Consider the following 18,075-nt stretch of genomic DNA (forward strand, 5'->3'; position numbering starts at 1 on the left):
GCTAAATCAAGTTAAATTATATTTACAATAGGACTATCCTAAACCGGTTAATAAACCAAAAACAATACTAAACCAACATGAACTAATACCGGATTCGGCGAGGAAGGAAGTGTTCTGGGATAAACGCTTGAATGGATATTAACTGTAATGGTTTGATCATGAAAGAGTTAGTATGAATATTAACAATAAAATTATGGATTAGATTAATTTAAATTTGTAAGAATACCTTTGAGTCTATGAAAAACAATTCAATTCCCTGAATAAGTTTGCCCTTTGGAAATTGCGGGGTTTCCAACAATGAATCCACCTAATAAAAAGTTCGTTCTTATAAAAAATCTCTTTCAAGGTCATTAAAAGTTTTTGGGACGGCAAGGGTTAATGGTGGAACCATTTTTTTGCTCGAGTGTTTTGAAGCTTTCCTTGATAGTGTGAGGTTGACGTTGATGGTATAATGAGTTTTATAGGGACTTTCTTGATGTAAAACTATATTTTTTTTTAATGTAGTATTTCCATTTTTATATAATTTATTACCATTTTAAGATAGATGTTTAAATCTTAATATATTTTTTCCATTTTTTAAAATGTTTATTTCCATTTCTTATTTTTTTTACGTAATATCTATATTTTATATTTTAAAATAGATATTTAAATCTTAATGTACATTTTCCATTTTTTTAAATTGTGTATTTCCTTATATTTATATTTTACATTTTAAGATAGATGATTAATGCTTAATGAACTTTTCCATTTTTTAAATGTTGTTGTGTATTTACTTATTATTATATATATAATTCATATATTATATATTTACATTATTTACTTATTATTTACTTATTATTTATTTTCCTGTATATGTATTTCTATTTCTTGTACTTTTTATTTACTTAATATCTCTATTTTACATTTTAATATAGATGTTTAAATCTTAATGTACGTTTTTCATTTTTTAAAAATTGTATATTTTCATTTGTTATACTTTCTATTTATGTAATATCTATATTTTAAATTTTAAGATATATTTTTAAAACTTTGTAATTTTCCATTTTTTAAATTGGGTATTTACTTATATTATATATTTACTTATTTTTTTATATTGTGTATTTCTATTTCTTATACTTTCTATTTACTAATAATTTTATATTTTAAGATAGATTTACATTTTAAGATAGATGTTTAAATACTAATGTACTTTGTCCATTTTTTAAATTGTGTATTTCCTTTTCTTATACTTTCTATTTGCGTAATATCTATATTTTACATTTTAAGATGGATGCTTAAATCTTAATATACTTTTTCCATTGTTTTTAAGTTGTGTATTTCTTTTTCTTATACTTTCTATTTACTTAATATCTATATTTTACATTTTAAGATAGATGTTTAATATTTAATATACTCTTTCCATTTTTTATAAATTGTGCATTTACTTATTATTGTATATATAATTTGTATATTTATAATATTTACTTATTATTTATTTTCTATATATTGAGTATTTCTCTTTCTTATACTTTATATTTAGTTAATTTATATATTTTATATTTTAAGATAGATGTTTAAATCTTAATGTATTTTTCCATTTTTAGTGTAAAGCGGCAATGTTTAATAGAAGAACTTGGACAAATAGTCAAATAGTTATATTTATGTTTTTTTTCTTTTTTTTTATATAATGGTAATGTTACATTATGGAGATAAGCCGTTTTTTTAGTGAAAATTGTAATCTTACATATGTTTAATGTAATTTTTCTATTTTTTTATGTTGTGTGTTTACATATTATTGTTATTTTTAAATGTAAAATGGTAATCTTACATATGTTTAATGTAGTATTTCCATTTTTTATGTTGTATGTTTACATATTATTTATTATTTTCAAAATTATATATAATATTTTTTTTACAAAATAGTAATATTACATTATGGAGATAAGCCGTCTTTTTTTTAGTGAAAAATGGCAATCTTACATTGTTTAATTAATGTAGTTTTTCCATTTTTTATGTTGTATGTTTACATATTATTATTTTTAAATAAAAATGTAAAATAGTAATCTTACATATGTTTAATGTAGTATTTCTTTTTTTTATGTTGTATGTTTACATATATTTATTATTTTTGAAATTATATATAATGTTTTTTTGTTTTTTTTTTATAAAACGGTAATGTTACATTATGGAGATAAGCCGTCTTTTTTTTAAGTGAAAAATGGTAATCTTACATATGTTTAGTGTAGTTTTTCTATTTTTTGTGTTGTATGTTTACATATTATTTATAATTTTCAAAAATTTGTAATATTTGTAATATTAAAATGTAAAACTATATTTTATGCCACGTGTCATCTTTCGAGAGAAGTTTTTTTTGCTGATGTGGACGCTCTATGGAGCCTCAAAAGGTCCCTTTTATTAGTAGATATTTCCATTTTTTATGTTGTATGTTTACATATTATTTATTATTTTCAAAATTATATATAATATTTTTTTTACAAAATAGTAATATTACATTATGGAGATAAGCCGTCTTTTTTTTTAGTGAAAAATGGCAATCTTACATTGTTTAATTAATGTAGTTTTTCCATTTTTTATGTTGTATGTTTACATATTATTATTTTTAAATAAAAATGTAAAATAGTAATCTTACATATGTTTAATGTAGTATTTCTTTTTTTTATGTTGTATGTTTACATATATTTATTATTTTTGAAATTATATATAATGTTTTTTGTTTTTTTTTTATAAAACGGTAATGTTACATTATGGAGATAAGCCGTCTTTTTTTTAAGTGAAAAATGGTAATCTTACATATGTTTAGTGTAGTTTTTCTATTTTTTGTGTTGTATGTTTACATATTATTTATAATTTTCAAAAATTTGTAATATTTGTAATATTAAAATGTAAAACTATATTTTATGCCACGTGTCATCTTTCGAGAGAAGTTTTTTTTGCTGATGTGGACGCTCTATGGAGCCTCAAAAGGTCCCTTTTATTAGTAGAGATTTCTACATAAATCAGTGAAGTTTTTTTTTTTTCGAGCAACAAATCAGTGAAGCTTCAAGAATTAATTTATACCATAATCTTTATAACACAGAAAACATGCACACATTTGGGCAAAGGTGTAGTAGCTTACCTAAGCTTATCGTATACACAATAGGATTATAGATTTATAGGACAAACCAAACAAAAAAAAAATACATTACAGAGCTGATGATAAGTGAACCATAATCCTACACAGCATCTTATCAGATCAGATCAGATTAATCCAATATTCTATGTACAAGAGAGCATTTGTAATAATTAAGTACTTCACTTGTGTTACAAGCAACTGCTTCCTAAACAGACCAAAACACAGAGCTAGTAAGAAACAATTTTCTTTAAAAACAAAACTGGAGTTATTGCATCTCTTGGTTTTCCACAAATCAACCTTAAGCATGTTTTTAATCTACTAATCTTCTCTGGTCCGTTTCCTTGATGCTAAAGCAGGTTCAGTTTGGTTCCTGGTTTGCGTCTCGACCCCAAACTCTACTTCTGCAGATGTGCCATTACATTGCTTTGGTGATAGCTCTGAGGAAGAGCTCTTGTTCTCTTGTAACTTCTGTTGTTTCTCAAACATCATCTGTAGCTGTCGGCCTTGTTTTTCGATCTGTAACTGCAGGGACCGTTGGATCTGAGGGCATATAAATTAAACAACATCAGACAATAGTCATGCTATATATAGGAATATAGGACTATGACTCTAATTTTATAGCAGCTAGGCAGGTGAAAACCATTACCTCGAGCTGCTCATGGAGACGTTTCTGAACTTCCATCTGTAACCTTAGAGCTTGTGTGATCTCAACGCTCCTGGTAAAGAAAAGAGTGACAAAATTAAACATACAAGTACTTAACCCTGTAAGTTACCATTCACAATAAGAAAACTGAAACTTACGTCTTCATGTCAAGAGATTTGATATCTTCAATGGATGTGATCTTCTTCTCTTCAGGTTCTCCTGTGAAAGAAAGAAAATAAAGAAACAAAGAAACACAATTATACAAAGATACACACCCCCTTTGTAACATGTTAGCCTTTGAGACTTTAGCCTTTTCTAAAGAGTGGTTAATTCTCTAGAGGCTTATGTGGTTTTATAGCTCAAGAAAAGTATTCTGTGAAAGTATATTACCTGTAGCTTCTGAAGTCTCCGGTTTATACCTAGCCGTTCTGTACTTCTGTATATAAAGACAGTACAAGATGAGAAAGGAGCTAAGCGTAGCACAGAAACATCATGAGAAGCAAAACATATGGTTAAGAAACAAACCTGCAGATGGCTTTTAACATGATAAATAGTCAAGCCAGGGTTCTTCAAGAGCTTCAAAACAGCCTTAGGCGTGGCTCCTATGGTGGAAAATTTAAAACAATAAGTTCCAACTACTTACATTTATTTTCAGGAACAAAGAGAAAGAAGAAAAGCTTACGCACGTTCACTACCACCAAGCTGATTAACAGCTTCAACAAACGCCTCATGAAGCTCTGGTGTCCAACGCATGCGCTGTTTAGATGTTGCTCCACTAGCTGATGAGTTTCTACCACCGAGCTGCTCTTCCGAGGAAACCGCCTGATGCTGCTGGTTAGCTATTATCTCTTGCCTTGGTGGTGTCGGTGTCTGTTGCAAATCATGACATGACTGAACCTGTGAGTTTGGATTGTGTGGACTTGGTTCTCCTAGAAGTTCAGACCAGTTCGGTTCTGAACCATTGTCAACAGACATCAACTGATCAGCCCAAGTTTGCCATTCGCTTTTCTCGTGAAGCTCCACGGATGGAACCAACTTTACTCCACTACCATCTGTTTGTGGATTAGGAGCAGAAACATGGTGAGAGAAATCAAAGAACTCGTCAAGTGGATCTGAAAACTCCTGAGGGTGATGATTATTAATCAATGAAGACTGCATAGCCAAACTGTCACTTGGCATGGTGGAGACAGGTGGCTGTGTCTGGGAAGTCCTTCCATGAGCTGAGACGGCTGAAACGTTGCAATATCCAGACATATATCCACCACTAGAGCTGACCACCTGATAGGGGACAGGGTTGTTCATCAGCTCCTGCCCTGATGAACCCCAATAAGAGTTTGGAAACTTGCGGTATCTGTCTTCTACAGTGGCATGTAGAGGTGAGAAAGATGAAGACATAGCGGTTGAATATCCAAAATCATTAGCCAGAGTCATTGAAAAAAAGAGCACAACACCACACAGTAGCCTAAGTTCAGAAGGTGAAAAGTAGCTTTGATGTATGAATAACAAGGAGAGTATGAGACTCACATTCAGCAAGTTAAATATAACTTTTATGTAATGAGGACATGAACCATTGAATCCAATTCCTTTGGCATAATAATTCTGATTCTATCTTTTTTTCCCCAGTCAAAAAAATAAAACAAAACAATCTCTCAGGAATATTCTCAACTATTTATTTTGATTTAGACCATTTTCTCTCCTTGTTCTACCCTTATAAACTGAGAATTTTCATTCAATCATCAAACAAGCACCCACTAAAATGAAAAGAAGAAAGAAACGAGAGGACAAGTCTAATGTGCTTTTTTTCTTTATTCAGAAACCTATGAACCTAAGAGATATGATCATGGAGATGATGAGGCATCTACAAATCAAGATAGTGAAAAGACATTACAGCTGTGAGTACCGCCACCTGGGTTCGAATCCCGGCCACTGGGGAATTAACATTTTGGCATCGCCAGAAACAGAGGACCGACACGTGGCAACACGTGACTAGTCTGGATCACTTCTGTGAGGCCAGGATACCTCTGTATAATTCAAAGAAAAAGAAAAGACATTACATAAGATATGGAATCAGTGCTTAGGGAATGAAATCTACGCCCACTTACACAAAGAGGTAAAGGCTTTTGAGGAGGCAGAGAGACGTGTAAGAAGGAGCCAACATGAGCAATAACCCCATCAATATTGTAAACTCAAAGAACACAATCTAAGAGAATGGTTTCATTTACTAAAAAGACATTCAAAATCAAATTGACTTAAATCAAAAGATTTACAAATCTAGAGGATTTAAAGCTAGATGAGTTTAACATAGACTCTCTTCCTTAAGGTAACACAAAAACACAAACATTTTTTTAGGAGAATCTTACTCGAAGTGAGCAAAGGCGGCACGAAAATCGAAACGGAATCAAAGAACACAAGGGGCCCCTCTTGCTGATGAGTAGAGTGAAGACGAAGCCCTTTAATGTTTTCCCTAAACCATGAGGAGGAGAAGAACTTTGCACTCAGGATCTTTTTGTTGTCCCCAGTTCTTTTTTTTTGGTTTTATTAGGACCGCAGGATTGCACTCGTGAATCTATCAACGGCTGAGATTTTAGTGGAGTACGAGAACTATTGTAGAACTACAGGCTCCACTTAATCGTTTATTTTGGGTTTTCTCTTGGATTTACTGTGATTGGTCACATGCTTACTACGTCAACTATAATTAACTTTCATTCCTTTTCTCTTAAGCACTGACTACGTCAACTATAATTAACTTTTTTTTTTTTTTGAACACAAAACTATAATTAACTTTGATTCTGTTTTTCTCAAGCACTGAATTATTCTGGTTATCAAAGCTCTGCTCAATTAGACTCTTTTTTTTTTATAAAGAAAAAGATGTCAATGATAATAATTTAAAACTCAATAGTTTAACTGAAATTGCAGTAGATGGAAAAATAAGGCGGCCATCAACAAAAATTATTGAATTTCTTAACATAGTTTCTAATGCATATATATCTGCCAATTAAAAAGTGTAGACATCCTAATAAAGTAGAATAAAGAGCTTAGGTGATGTCAATGGATAATTACATTTAGGATTCACAGCCCAAACCAAAATATTACAAAACAAACTGACCCAAGCCCACTAATTGGCCCAACAATAAAAATACTAAACGTCAAGGCTTAACCCTATTTTTTTTTCCTGACATATTAGGCGGCGGTGAAGCTTTTACCGGCGTCAGAAGCTTTGTGACTAGTTCGTGCTCTATCCTCTTTCTCAAACCGAACTAGCCTTCTCCAGACGACTTCTCCGAACCTTCTTGTACGTGTTTCTCTTACATACTCCTGTGATTACTCTCTCTGAACTCTCTGTTTTGTCTTTTTTTTTTTTTTACTTTTACAAATCGTTAATGGTGTGTAATGGCAATATCTGAACAAGTGTCGTGATTCTGTTTTGTTTTTATTTTCTAGTGTTCAGACCACCAACTGCAGTTTAGATAATAATGTCGGAGGTTAAACCATTGATTGGTCTTAAATGGGAACCGAAGCTTCCAAGCTTAGCTTTAGACTCCAAAACTGGCTCCAGCTCAAGTAAAGTTGCTGAGAGTGGTTCTTCTCTCTGGACGTCTAAGTCAGAGCTAGTTGATGGTCTTTGTCTCCCGCCTACTGATCCAAAGAAAGTCAACAAGATGATGAGAAAGCAACTCAAAGACACCACTGGTTCAAACTGGTAAAACTTTACTAACCCTTTTTTTTATATGAATCATTTGGTTAGAGGTTCACTTTGTTACTTGCTGTTGTGGATAGGTTTGATATGCCTGCACCTACAATGACTCCTGAGTTGAAAAGAGACCTTCAGTTACTTAAGGTATTGTGTTTTTCTAATTATGGTTTGCAAAACTTGAATTCTGATTTTAATTCTCTTTTTTTTTGCAGTTGAGGAATGTTATGGATCCTAAGAAACATTACAAGAGAGTTGCGTCCTCTTCTAAACTAGCTGAAAAGTATTTCCAGGCAAGTCTCTGAGCTGCAGACTTTATCAAGATAATAACCTTCTTTTTTTTTTGGTCTTGTTCTTTGTCTGTAACACCAACTCTTGTTGTTTTAAAAAAAACAGGTTGGTACAGTAATTGAACCAGCACAAGAGTACTTTGATAGAGTCACAAAAAAGAATAGGAAAACAACTCTTGCTGAAGACTTGGTGTCAGATCCCAAATTTTCTCAGTACAGGTAAGTTACTTACTTGCATTGTTCTAATTCCGTATCATAAGGAGAAGAAAACTGCATGTCTCTTGGGCTAGATGAATTGAAGAACGTTTAGTCTGAGATTCACCAATTTAATACCCATCTAAAGCTGGCTTTTCATAATGGAACTGGATGTGTTTTCTTGAGAATTGAGAGATGTTGGGCTAAGACATGAGTTTGTAAATGATTTGTGTTGGTTGTGTTGTATTCACAGGAAGCGTAAAGTGAGGGAGATTGAAGAGAAGAGCAGATCAAATCAGGATAAGAAGTGGAAGAGAAAGGGGAGTGACTCCAAGAAAACAAAACATAGAAGGCACTGAACTGCTGCATTTATCAGAGAATATGATCTCACTTTTGGTTCACCGTACCTTGTAATGACTACTACTCTTGTTGTTTTACTGTCTTAATTTAAAGGATTGGTTCTGTTGTTTCCATGTCGGATGATGAAACAGCTTTGATGGAAATTAAATAGATCATAAGAGTATTTTTTGATTTGGTGGTTATTATATCAAAACATTGTCTACAAAATCTCTGTGATCTTTGGTAATAATAATCACTGTTTTGAGGTGCAACAGGTGTGGAATAATATCACAGGAAAAATGAGTATAAATATGGGCCTATTTGGGCCTTTTTACTTTTATTTCTCCTCGTGATGTTTAAAGCCCATTATAGTCTCTCTCTCTCTCTACTTCTTCTTCTCCGCTTTCTTCTCTCTGTTTCTTCTTCTTCTCATCTGTTCTAGGCATGGCGTCTCCTGAGCAATCAGAGAGAAACTCTCCGGAGAAAACTGGCTCAAACAGTGTTTCCAAGAAAGTTTCGGAGATCTGGGAGCGAATGAACGAAGGAGTACCAAACAAGCGATTCAATTTCGTCTCAAAGACTTCAACCTCTTCGCCTCCCGCTAAAAAAACAGCTAACAGCGTGAGACTCTTCTCTCCTGCACTCTTCTTTTGTCATAACATCGTCTTAGATTTCAAAAGTTTGAATCTTTTCGACTCACAGAACTGGAAAAGTTATCTTGGTATTGATGCGAAGAAGAGGGACACAATTGTACAAAAAGAAGATAGCGTTTTGGATAGTAGCTGTAGCGAGGAGGCTAAGCGCATTGCTGCAGCCGCTTTAGCTGCTGTTAGAAACGCAACCGCAACCGCTGCAGCTGCTTCTAGCCGTGGCAAGATTGAGGTCAGAACAAAATGACCTTTTTGTGTGTGTTCGACTCTGTGTAGTTAGAATCTAAGATCTCTCAGCTGTTTTGTACTTAAGAGGATGAGTTGTATATGATTAAAGTCTGTCTTTAAGTTTATATGACTGTGCTTTGTCTCGGTAACGTTAGAATCTAAGATCTCTCAGCTGTTTTGAGCTAAGAGGATGGGTTGTGTGTGATTAAAGTCTCTCTGCCTTTAGGTTAGTATGACTGTGCTTTGTCTCTGTAAGATCTCTCAGCTGTTTTGAACTGAGGGTGGAGTGTGTGTGATTAAAGTCTCTGTCTTTAAGTTAATATGACCGTTATTTGCCTCGCTAACGTTAGAATCTAAGATCTCTCGGCTGTTTTGAACTAAGAGGATTGGTTACGTATGATTAAAGTCTCTGTCTTTACGTTAGTACTCGATTGAAACCTTAGTTAAAGCTTGCTTTTTGTTTGAGTTTGAGTTAGTAACTTAGTGTTAAGGAAGATGGATGGTATAAGCTACAATCTTTGTGTTATCTTGTGAATTGCAGATAACTGAGGTCAAGGACTTTGCTGGTCAAGAAATCGAAGTGAAGAGATTAGTAGAAGCGGGTTCAAAGGAAGCCTCCTCATCCTCTGGGGTGGCGACTTCAGGGGTTGATGCGGTTCTTGAGCAGATTAAAAAGAAACAGAAGCTGAGCGTTTTGGACAAGACGAAGAAAGACTGGGGAGAGTACAAGGAGGAGAACAAAGGTGTTGAAGATGAGCTGGATAAGTACAAGAAGAGCTCTGACAAGTATCTTGACAAAGTTTCTTTCTTGGAGAGAGCTGATTACAGACAGTTTGAGAAAGAGAGAGACGCTCGTTTAGCTCTTCAGTCCAAGAGAAGACTCGATGATGTCTAGAATGTGAAGACTTTTTGTTGATGTAGTGGATGATATCCACATGAACTACATCAATGCATCTTTACAAAACCATCCGTCAATAGACTTTACCTTAACCAGCTTACCAATCATTTTCACATAACTTTTGTTGTTGCTATATAACTGAGGCCAGGTTGTGATCAGTTAGGCTCGAGCAAAAAGCTTTCTAATGAACTTTTGAACATTGCAATAGAAATATCGATGAAACATACACATGAGTTCTTACATATTACATTAAGCTCGAAGATGTGTTTTTGTCTAAAGAAAGAAAAAAAAAAACTTTTGGATCTAAAGATCAACGGCAGGAGGAATGTCGCCAACGGTGAGATCTACTCCATCATCTGGCAAGTCAGATCCGAGTGGTCCTAGTATCCCTTCAGAACTCAGCGTCAGTCCACTCTGCTCAAACATACACACCAACGACATTAACTTATCACTATCCTCAACCAAAACCAAAGCTTCTCTGGTTATCTCCGGTTAACAACAAAATTCTTGCAAAAGAACCAATGCCAGTGGATATATGCAAACGAGGCCAGGCCAGTGGATAGAGTCATACCTCAGGTTGGAAGCGAAGCATGTCTGCACGGGCCATAGCTTCTGCTTGGGCGATTCTCTGTCTGAACGTCTGAGCCATCTCCTCAGCCTTGAGACAACAACAGAAAAGTAGTAAAAAGGATTGAGAAACTGACCATAGAGGGAATCAAGAGAGTATATCAGTGGAGATAGTGTTTACCTTCTCGAAAACAAGTTTAGGGTTACGAATCATATCACCAGGAGTTGGCTCCAGCTTCTTTGTGGAGAGACTTACTCTTCCTCTGTCACGGTCATGACTCAGTATCATAACCTGTTAAACATAATAAGTTAGGTAACATCCGAATCAAAAAGAGTTTTAAGACTATCAGTGGTTAGAGAGAGAGACCTTAAGAGTGTCACCAGGCTGAAGAACAGTAGCGATATCTGAAACACGGTCATGACTGATCTGACTGACATGTAGAAGGCCATTGATTCCGCCAATGTCAATGAATGCACCATACGGTTTCAAGCTCTGAACAACTCCGAGAACCACAGATCCGATTCCAAGCTGAGCTTGGCTGTCCGCTACAGCTTTACGGTTGCTGAGGACAAGCTTTGTTTGTTCCTCATCAACCTCCACAAACTTGAGAGGTATCTCTTTCTCAAGTAGCTCTTCAGCTGCTGCTTTCTAACAAAACAAATGTAGAAGAACACACATCGTTAATCAGGTTTTGTGTGTGTTTTGACTTAAAAGCTCTGAGACAAAGTACTAACCGATGAGATCTGCGAAAACGGCACAAACCCACGAAGACCCTCCACCATAGCCACCAATCCACCTTTGTTAGCACCAATAACCTATCCAATTGCTAGACATTGTTAACCAGAGAGACCAAAGGAGAAGCAAAGAAGTTCCAAAACTGTACCTTAGCTTTAACAACAACATCCTCAGCCTGAAGCTGCCTGCATCGTTCCCACGCGAGTTCGTACTGAATCATCCTTAAGCTCAATAGCAAACTGTCGTCACTCTCGTTCTCACCAATGATGACAAACTCCTCCACCATACCGGGAACTATACCAGCTTCCTCCACATGCTTGATTCTGTGAATGCAAGCCTGCTCAACCGACAAGTAAGCCGACGATTTCGCAGAAATGTCGACTAATGCACCGTTTGCATCGGTCTTGAACACAGTTCCTTTCACCTGAACAATGCCACAACCATAAAATGACCACACAACCAGAACCAAACGGTGTCGTTTGATCGTCGTAGTTTTTCTCAAACTTAAAGCAACGATTAAAGCTCCAAAGTTTGAAACTTTTCTCAAACCCCACACAGATATTGTAAAGGAGAACATAACTAAACTAGTTTGGTCTATACAACAACAGCTCAAAGTTCGAAACTTTTCTCAAAACCCACAAAGATTTTGTAAAGTAGAACATAACTGAACTAGTTTGGTCTATACAACAACTCGAACTCAAATAACAATTACACTCAAAATTCGAAACTTTTCTCAAAACCCACAAAGATATTGTAAAGGAGAACATAACTGAACTAGTTTGGTCTATACAACAACAGCTCCAACTCAAGCAATGATTACAGCTTGAAAGTTCGAAACTTTTCTTAAACCCCACAAAAGATATTGTAGAGTAGAACATAACTGAACTAGTTTAGTAAAGAACAACAACTCTAACTCAAATAACAATTACACTCAAAGTTCGAAACTTTTCTCAAAACCCACAAAGATATTGTAAAGGAGAACATAACTGAACTAGTTTGGTCTGGTCTATACAACAACAGCTCCAACTCAAGCAACGATTACAGCTTAAAGTTCGAAACTTTTCTTAAACCCCACAAAAGATATTGTAAAGTATAACATAACTGAACTAGTTTGGTCTGGTCTATACAACAACAGCTCCAACTCAAGCAATGATTACAATTCAAAGTTCGAAACTTTTCTCAAACCCCACAAAAGATAATTGCAAAGGAGAGAAAGAGAGAGAGAGAGAGAGACAAACCCTAGTGCCGATTTCGGAATTGAAGTCGTATTGCTCGATAGCGGCTGCGAAATCGTCGACGGTGAAAGCGACGCCTTCCATGGGAGCAGTCCTGCACCGCTCGTAAGCGTCTTCGAACATCTTCTTAAGCTCGAGCCTCTCTCTCGTCTGCCCGCTTGACATCGCAACCGCTGCGACGATCGTCGGAGAAACGGAGGAGGATTTGTTCTGCGGGAAGTTCTTGGCGGCTCTTCTCGTTAGCCTAGAGGATGAAGAGAGCGGAGAACATCTCAGACCCGTGAAATGCTGAGACAAAGACGCCATAGCTTTTTTTCACTCCACTCAGAGAGTTATCTGTTTCGTCTTCTATGGCTCTTCCTGCGTTTTATCGTGCGAGTTTAGATAAGAGAGATGATGATCTGGACTTTGGTCTATCTCAGTTTGATCGAACGGTCAAAACAACTGCCACGTTGGAGTAAACTACGTGACGTTTATTAATCATCTAAACAGCGCGACGTTTATGCCATGGGCCAGGGGGAAAATTTGAGAACTGAATAATTAATATTTATCTTATTAAAATAAAAACACTATTTGAAAATAACATTTATCATAGTATATGGTAATTAACAAAAAATTTACTAAGAATAGTTATATTACATACTCCCTCCATTTTTTTTATATAAGTCGTTTTAGAATGTGCACATAAATTAAGAAAATCATTAATTTTTTATATTTTTTAAACAAAAACATTATTAATTATTTAACTAACCACAATCAACTAACGATAAAATAGAAAATATATTATCATTGGTCATATAACATTAAGTGTTAATAAATTTTACATAGAAAACCGAAAACATCATATAATTTGGAACATAAAAATTTCTTTAAAACGACTTATATTAAAAAACGGAGGGAGTACTAAATATGTTTTCAAATAATACATAGTTATTTATATTTTCAAACCTATTTAGTACTCTATCTGTTTCATTATAAGTGTCGTTTTAGGTTTCGGCACACGGATTAAGGAAACAATTAATTTTGTACATTTCTTATAAAAAAAACACTATTACATATATACCTAACCATATTTCAACCAATAGAAAAATAAATTTTGTATTGAAAATCTAAAATGACACTTATTTTGTGATCAATTTTTTTTTCTAAAACAGACACTTAATATGAAACGAAGAGAGTATATATACAAGAAAGAATGATAATAAAATATACAGCTTTCTTGTATACGCACTATCAACCTGAAGAATGAGGCCCTGTTCGTTTGTACATCTAGAAAATGCATCCAGATGGTCCATCTAGATGTATCATCCAGATGCTCCATCTGGGTGTTGTTCGTTTCTTCATTTCGTTCATGCATCCAGATGAATCATCTGAATGCAACTATGTTCGTTTGCTTTTCATTTTTTAACTTCCATCTGCATCTAGGTGGACTTGTTAATAAAATGACTAAAATATAATTTCTTACGTTTCAGCGGAAAAATAGCATTTTTACGGTTTTGGCCGAAAATATTTTTGCGGTTTTTGAGGATATATGTGTTTTTCGCGAAAAAGTGCATTTTTATGGTTTTGCGGAAAATATGTTTTATGGGTTTGGCAGAAAAATACGTTTTTGCGGTTTGGACAGAAAAAGTGTGTTTTGAAGTTTTGGCGCAAAAAGTGTTTTTGACGGGAAAAGTTTTTTTTTCACGATTTTGGCGGGAAATGTTATTTTTGCGGTTTTGGTGGAAAAATATATTTTTCCGGTTTTGGCGGGAAAATACATTTTTCCGGTTTTGGCGGGAAAATACATTTTTCCGGTTTTGGCGGGAAAATGCGCTTTTCCGGTTTTGGCGGAAAAATACGTTTTTCGGTTTTGGCGGGAAAATACGTTTTCCCGGTTTTGGCGGGAAAATAAGTTTTTTTCCGGTTTTGGGGGGAAATACATTTTCCGGTTTTGGCGGAAAAATACATTTTTCTGGTTTTGGCGGGAAAATACATTTTTCCGGTTTTGGCGGGAAAATGTGTTTTCCGGTTTTGGTGGAAAAATTCAGTTTTCTGGTTTTGGCAGAAATATTCTGCTTTCCAGTTTTGGCGGGAAAATTATGTTTTCTGGTTTTGGCGGAAAAATTGTGTTTTTTTGGTTTTGGCGAGAAAATTGTGTTTTTTGGTTTTGGCGGGAAATTTGTGTTTTTCGGTTTTGGCGGGAAAATGCGTTTTTCCGGTTTTGGTGGGAAAATTATGTTTTCTGGTTTTGGTGGGAAAATTTCGTTTTTCAGTTTTGGCAGGAAAATTCCATTTTTCGGTTTTGGCAAGAAAAATGTGTTTTTCGGTTTTGGGGAAAAAATGCGTTTTTTTTTGTTTTGGCGAGAAAATGCGTTGTTTCCGGTTTTGGTAGGAATATGCGTTTTTTGGGTTTTGGTCGAAAAATGTGGTTTTACTGGTTTAGCCGAAAAAATGTGTTTTAATGAAAAATGTGTGTTTTATGTTTTTTGCGGAAAAATGCATCTTGCGGTTTTGGCGGAAAAGTGTGTGTTTTCCGTTTTTGCGAGAAAATGTATTTTTTGGTTATAGTGGGAAAAAGTATATGCAAAAAAATTGAATTTACGGTTTGAAAATAATATTTAGATTTTAAAAGGCATTTTTGTCATTTATCATTTTTGACTGAACTAGATGCATCTGCATCAAGATGCACCATCAAGACTCACCTTCATTTGGGTGAGAATTTGAGATGAGTTTTTAAAAATTCAGATAGGTGATCCATCTGGATGTAGCATTATAATGCACTAAACGAACATCAATTTGCATCTTCACCCAGATGGATCACCTGGGTGAGCAAACTAACACGGCCTGAAACAGTTTCCATGTGACATAAGTAACTCGTGTATACAGAGATCTAGTCCAGCATTTGTGCAAGGAAGATTATATTAATTATGAATCAACTCATTAATCATGATATAAATAACAAATGTCGATAAGGAATCAACAAACGGCTTTCAGGGTTTTTTCTACTCGTTCTTCCAAGCATACAGAATCAACGAAAAACCAGAACTTTGAGACTTGGAGTTTGTTGTTGTTGTTGTCATGACGTCCTGTGAGAAAGACAAGCTCTTATCCGAAGAAGATTGACAAGTCCTGAACATAAACACCGCGTTTCCCGCTGAAGAAGGCATCCCAAATAACCAACTATGAACATCCCACAGAACTTCCACAGCCATTCTATTAACAACTATCGTATCGTTCCCACGAAACTTCCACTTAAGACGCTTCACCTGCAACAACGTCTTCCCATCCACACGAACAACGAGACAAGGATCAGTGACGCTAGTGTCACACTCAATCACAAGATCATGTACTTTAACCCCATCTGAACAAAGCTGAGCCTTTGTCGCAAACTCTCTCTTACCAAAGACATGCTCTTTCTTGGCGATGAACACCGCACCTCGAGAGGAAGGCGAAGCGTTCGTCTTCTTGAAAGCTTCTTTCTTCATATCACCGAGAAGCAGAACCATCTCCTTGTCTACAACAACGCCCACATAGAATCCTCCCAAAGCTTCAGGTCCTGAACCAAACTTCGCAGACGCCAGATCCCAAACAACATCGATACTACACGAATAAACCTCTAAGCTCTTAGACCCTTTACGTTTAGTGAACAGCCAGGGCTTAATCTCGACTTTACAAAGACTCTGGTTACAAGAATCATCAACACCAACGGTCACACTCTGACCCATCAGAGTCTTGGCCCACGTCACAGTGATCAAACAAGTCCTTCCTCGAATACGGAACTGGTAGATGCAAGTAACCAGATTCTGAGCGTTCTTCCCGGAGTTTGAAGACGACGAATCCGCAACTTGGACTCCATTTTCACCAAAGCAAGAAGGAAAATCCTTCATCTCTCTGCGGAATTTCGACGAACACTTGGTGGGCAAACTGCGTAAAGCTGAAGACTTTTAGCACAAATGAACTTGATTGAGACAATGGGCGAAGCTATAAGGTCGAGAAGAAGAAACCCAGAAGGAAAAAAGTGAACTTTTGTTTACCTGAAGAGACAGATGAATCAAGAACGCGTCGGAATCTGAAGAATCCTCATACGAGTCTCGTTGATTGGATCCGTTGTCTCCAAGGAAAAGAGATTTTGATAAAAGCCGGAGAGTAAGGAGAGAGAGGGAGGAGGAAGCAAATCGCCAAAGTAAAGGAAGAATATTTTTTTTCTTCGATAAAAACCGAAAATGGAGACAGATAGAGACAAAAAGGAGACTCCTTTCACTCTCAGTGTTATTACTACCGTGTAATAAAAACCTAACTAGAATTGAGTCGGCATAAATTGACAACTTCAGAGAACTTTACCAAACAAACAAATAGAATTGAATATTGACAATGAAGACTTTGCTATTTTTGTATGAATTATTATTTTTTTAATAATTTGGGTTCACATGTCTTTGAAGATCAGGGATTGGATTTGTGTGTGATTTTTGAATTTTCTTGGCACACGTTTTTGGGATAAAAATGTTAAGATTTATACTGTTTTTTATGTTTTTTAGTTATTCAGATTAAACGCTGACAAAAAAAAAGTTATTCAGATTAAACTACCAGTTACATAAAATTAAAGAAAAAAATATTTGAAACTAGAATAAAGACAAGTTTTAATCTAAGAAGGAATGAAGAGTTTTGAACAAAAAAAATTATTCCTCTTTCCAAATTAGGTAGATTATAAAATGAGTTTGACAGCAATGGTTAGGCAGCTCTGAGATTGCTGTCTCGGCAAAAAGATCCAAGATATGATACTGAGGCAAATTAAATAATTAATAACATCAGGATTGGAATGGGTCAATCGAATATTCAAAAATGCAAGCACGATTTCTATAAATGTAAGTCTACGACGCCATTACATTAGTTTTTCAAAAAAAAAAACAGATTTTGGTCTTATAATTTTGGCCATTGCGCATATGCATTACTTTAAGACACTAGGCATCATTCATTGTAAGTTTTATTAATAAATACAAGCATACATAGGGTTTTCATCTTCCATCTACGTACATAGATGATATTTATCAGAAAACACTATTGATAGTAATGTTTATGGATCATGATGGTCCAAAATGCAGTGCTTTGGTTCGACTAAATCTTATGCTTAAACTACAAGAATTCATCATAACACCAAAAAAAAGAAGGAAAAATTCGAAGCAATAACCATTTTTTAATCTTTGTTGAGAATTATATATAAGGAATAAGTACACGTTAAACTTTTCATAATCTGCCAGCTTCATCTCCATCATTACAACCATTATATCTCTCTCAATTTAGCCCCTTTAATTCTACCTCTCTCTAGTTGTTGTTTTCTTTTTGTTAATATTCTAATAAAAAGCTATGTCGTTGTTTGGTTGGATCCGGAGTCCAGAGATCGTATGGTGAATAGTATAATGTGTTTCCGATTTAGAATAATGTGTGTTTAGTTACAAAACTCCAAAACTATGTTGTTTTCTTTTGAGAACTGGCTTTCAAACCAAAACTATAT

General features: G+C 34.9%; 5 protein-coding genes across 12 annotated transcripts; 2 read left to right on the plus strand and 3 right to left on the minus strand.

Annotated features, from left to right (window-relative positions):
- Nucleotides 1-3,129: 3,129 nt before the first annotated feature.
- Nucleotides 3,130-6,638, minus strand: LOC103837308 (protein PHR1-LIKE 1). Of its 7 annotated transcripts, none has more exons than XM_009113667.3 (9): nucleotides 6,116-6,638; nucleotides 5,858-5,872; nucleotides 5,662-5,776; nucleotides 4,442-5,113; nucleotides 4,281-4,357; nucleotides 4,146-4,191; nucleotides 3,914-3,974; nucleotides 3,759-3,828; nucleotides 3,130-3,652 (listed from the first exon to the last, which is right to left on the minus strand). In XM_009113667.3, the coding sequence occupies exons 4-9, from the start codon at nucleotides 5,055-5,057 to the stop codon at nucleotides 3,431-3,433; spliced, it is 1,092 nt and encodes a 363-aa protein (XP_009111915.1). In that variant the 5' UTR covers nucleotides 5,058-5,113; nucleotides 5,662-5,776; nucleotides 5,858-5,872; nucleotides 6,116-6,638; the 3' UTR covers nucleotides 3,130-3,430. The 7 variants fall into 7 exon arrangements, with proteins under 7 accessions (XP_009111915.1, XP_009111913.1, XP_033134603.1 ...); XM_009113665.3 differs by having other exon boundaries at nucleotides 5,644-5,776; XM_033278712.1 differs by lacking the exon at nucleotides 5,858-5,872.
- Nucleotides 6,639-6,896: 258 nt separating this feature from the next.
- LOC103837310 (rRNA-processing protein fcf2) lies at nucleotides 6,897-8,462 on the plus strand. Its single transcript, XM_009113668.3, has 6 exons — nucleotides 6,897-7,047; nucleotides 7,197-7,455; nucleotides 7,533-7,593; nucleotides 7,662-7,739; nucleotides 7,843-7,955; nucleotides 8,185-8,462. The coding sequence occupies exons 2-6, from the start codon at nucleotides 7,229-7,231 to the stop codon at nucleotides 8,288-8,290; spliced, it is 585 nt and encodes a 194-aa protein (XP_009111916.1). The 5' UTR covers nucleotides 6,897-7,047; nucleotides 7,197-7,228; the 3' UTR covers nucleotides 8,291-8,462.
- A 170-nt stretch (nucleotides 8,463-8,632) lies between these two features.
- Nucleotides 8,633-10,153, plus strand: LOC103837312 (craniofacial development protein 1). The gene is made up of 3 exons (XM_009113670.3): nucleotides 8,633-8,891; nucleotides 8,973-9,152; nucleotides 9,690-10,153. The coding sequence occupies exons 1-3, from the start codon at nucleotides 8,715-8,717 to the stop codon at nucleotides 10,041-10,043; spliced, it is 711 nt and encodes a 236-aa protein (XP_009111918.1). The 5' UTR covers nucleotides 8,633-8,714; the 3' UTR covers nucleotides 10,044-10,153.
- A 68-nt stretch (nucleotides 10,154-10,221) lies between these two features.
- LOC103837311 (30S ribosomal protein S1, chloroplastic) lies at nucleotides 10,222-12,956 on the minus strand. Its single transcript, XM_009113669.3, has 7 exons — nucleotides 12,588-12,956; nucleotides 11,498-11,773; nucleotides 11,349-11,429; nucleotides 10,981-11,262; nucleotides 10,795-10,905; nucleotides 10,618-10,704; nucleotides 10,222-10,460 (listed from the first exon to the last, which is right to left on the minus strand). Exons 1-7 carry the CDS (start codon nucleotides 12,888-12,890, stop codon nucleotides 10,350-10,352), a joined length of 1,251 nt encoding a protein of 416 aa, XP_009111917.1. The 5' UTR covers nucleotides 12,891-12,956; the 3' UTR covers nucleotides 10,222-10,349.
- Nucleotides 12,957-15,460: 2,504 nt separating this feature from the next.
- Nucleotides 15,461-16,950, minus strand: LOC103837313. 2 transcript variants are annotated; one of them, XM_009113672.3, is made up of 2 exons: nucleotides 16,601-16,929; nucleotides 15,461-16,490 (listed from the first exon to the last, which is right to left on the minus strand). In XM_009113672.3, exon 2 carries the CDS (start codon nucleotides 16,451-16,453, stop codon nucleotides 15,569-15,571), a length of 885 nt encoding a protein of 294 aa, XP_009111920.1. In that variant the 5' UTR covers nucleotides 16,454-16,490; nucleotides 16,601-16,929; the 3' UTR covers nucleotides 15,461-15,568. The 2 variants fall into 2 exon arrangements, with proteins under 2 accessions (XP_009111920.1, XP_009111921.1); XM_009113673.3 differs by having other exon boundaries at nucleotides 15,467-16,507; nucleotides 16,601-16,950.
- Between the last annotated feature and the right edge of the window lie 1,125 nt (nucleotides 16,951-18,075).

Source organism: Brassica rapa, chromosome A09, assembly GCF_000309985.2.
Source record: "Brassica rapa cultivar Chiifu-401-42 chromosome A09, CAAS_Brap_v3.01, whole genome shotgun sequence".
NCBI lineage: Eukaryota > Viridiplantae > Streptophyta > Magnoliopsida > Brassicales > Brassicaceae > Brassica > Brassica rapa.

Coding starts and splice junctions, on each gene's coding strand:
- LOC103837313 (XM_009113672.3), bottom strand. CDS start 16,453: ATGAAGGATTTTCCTTCTTGCTTTGGTGAAAATGGAGTCCAAGTTGCG.
- LOC103837310 (XM_009113668.3), top strand. CDS start 7,229: ATGTCGGAGGTTAAACCATTGATTGGTCTTAAATGGGAACCGAAGCTT. Junction 7,594..7,661: donor GAGACCTTCAGTTACTTAAG/GTATTGTGTTTT, acceptor TTTTTTTTGCAG/TTGAGGAATGTTATGGATCC. Junction 7,956..8,184: donor CCCAAATTTTCTCAGTACAG/GTAAGTTACTTA, acceptor TTGTATTCACAG/GAAGCGTAAAGTGAGGGAGA.
- LOC103837312 (XM_009113670.3), top strand. CDS start 8,715: ATGGCGTCTCCTGAGCAATCAGAGAGAAACTCTCCGGAGAAAACTGGC. Junction 8,892..8,972: donor CTAAAAAAACAGCTAACAGC/GTGAGACTCTTC, acceptor TTCGACTCACAG/AACTGGAAAAGTTATCTTGG. Junction 9,153..9,689: donor CTAGCCGTGGCAAGATTGAG/GTCAGAACAAAA, acceptor TGTGAATTGCAG/ATAACTGAGGTCAAGGACTT.
- LOC103837308 (XM_018654046.2), bottom strand. CDS start 5,186: ATGACTCTGGCTAATGATTTTGGATATTCAACCGCTATGTCTTCATCT. Junction 3,975..4,145: donor GGAGACTTCAGAAGCTACAG/GTAATATACTTT, acceptor TTTCTTTCACAG/GAGAACCTGAAGAGAAGAAG. Junction 3,653..3,758: donor GTCTCCATGAGCAGCTCGAG/GTAATGGTTTTC, acceptor ATATGCCCTCAG/ATCCAACGGTCCCTGCAGTT.
- LOC103837311 (XM_009113669.3), bottom strand. CDS start 12,890: ATGGCGTCTTTGTCTCAGCATTTCACGGGTCTGAGATGTTCTCCGCTC. Junction 10,906..10,980: donor AGCCTGGTGACACTCTTAAG/GTCTCTCTCTCT, acceptor TATGTTTAACAG/GTTATGATACTGAGTCATGA. Junction 10,461..10,617: donor TGCTTCGCTTCCAACCTGAG/GTATGACTCTAT, acceptor ATGTTTGAGCAG/AGTGGACTGACGCTGAGTTC.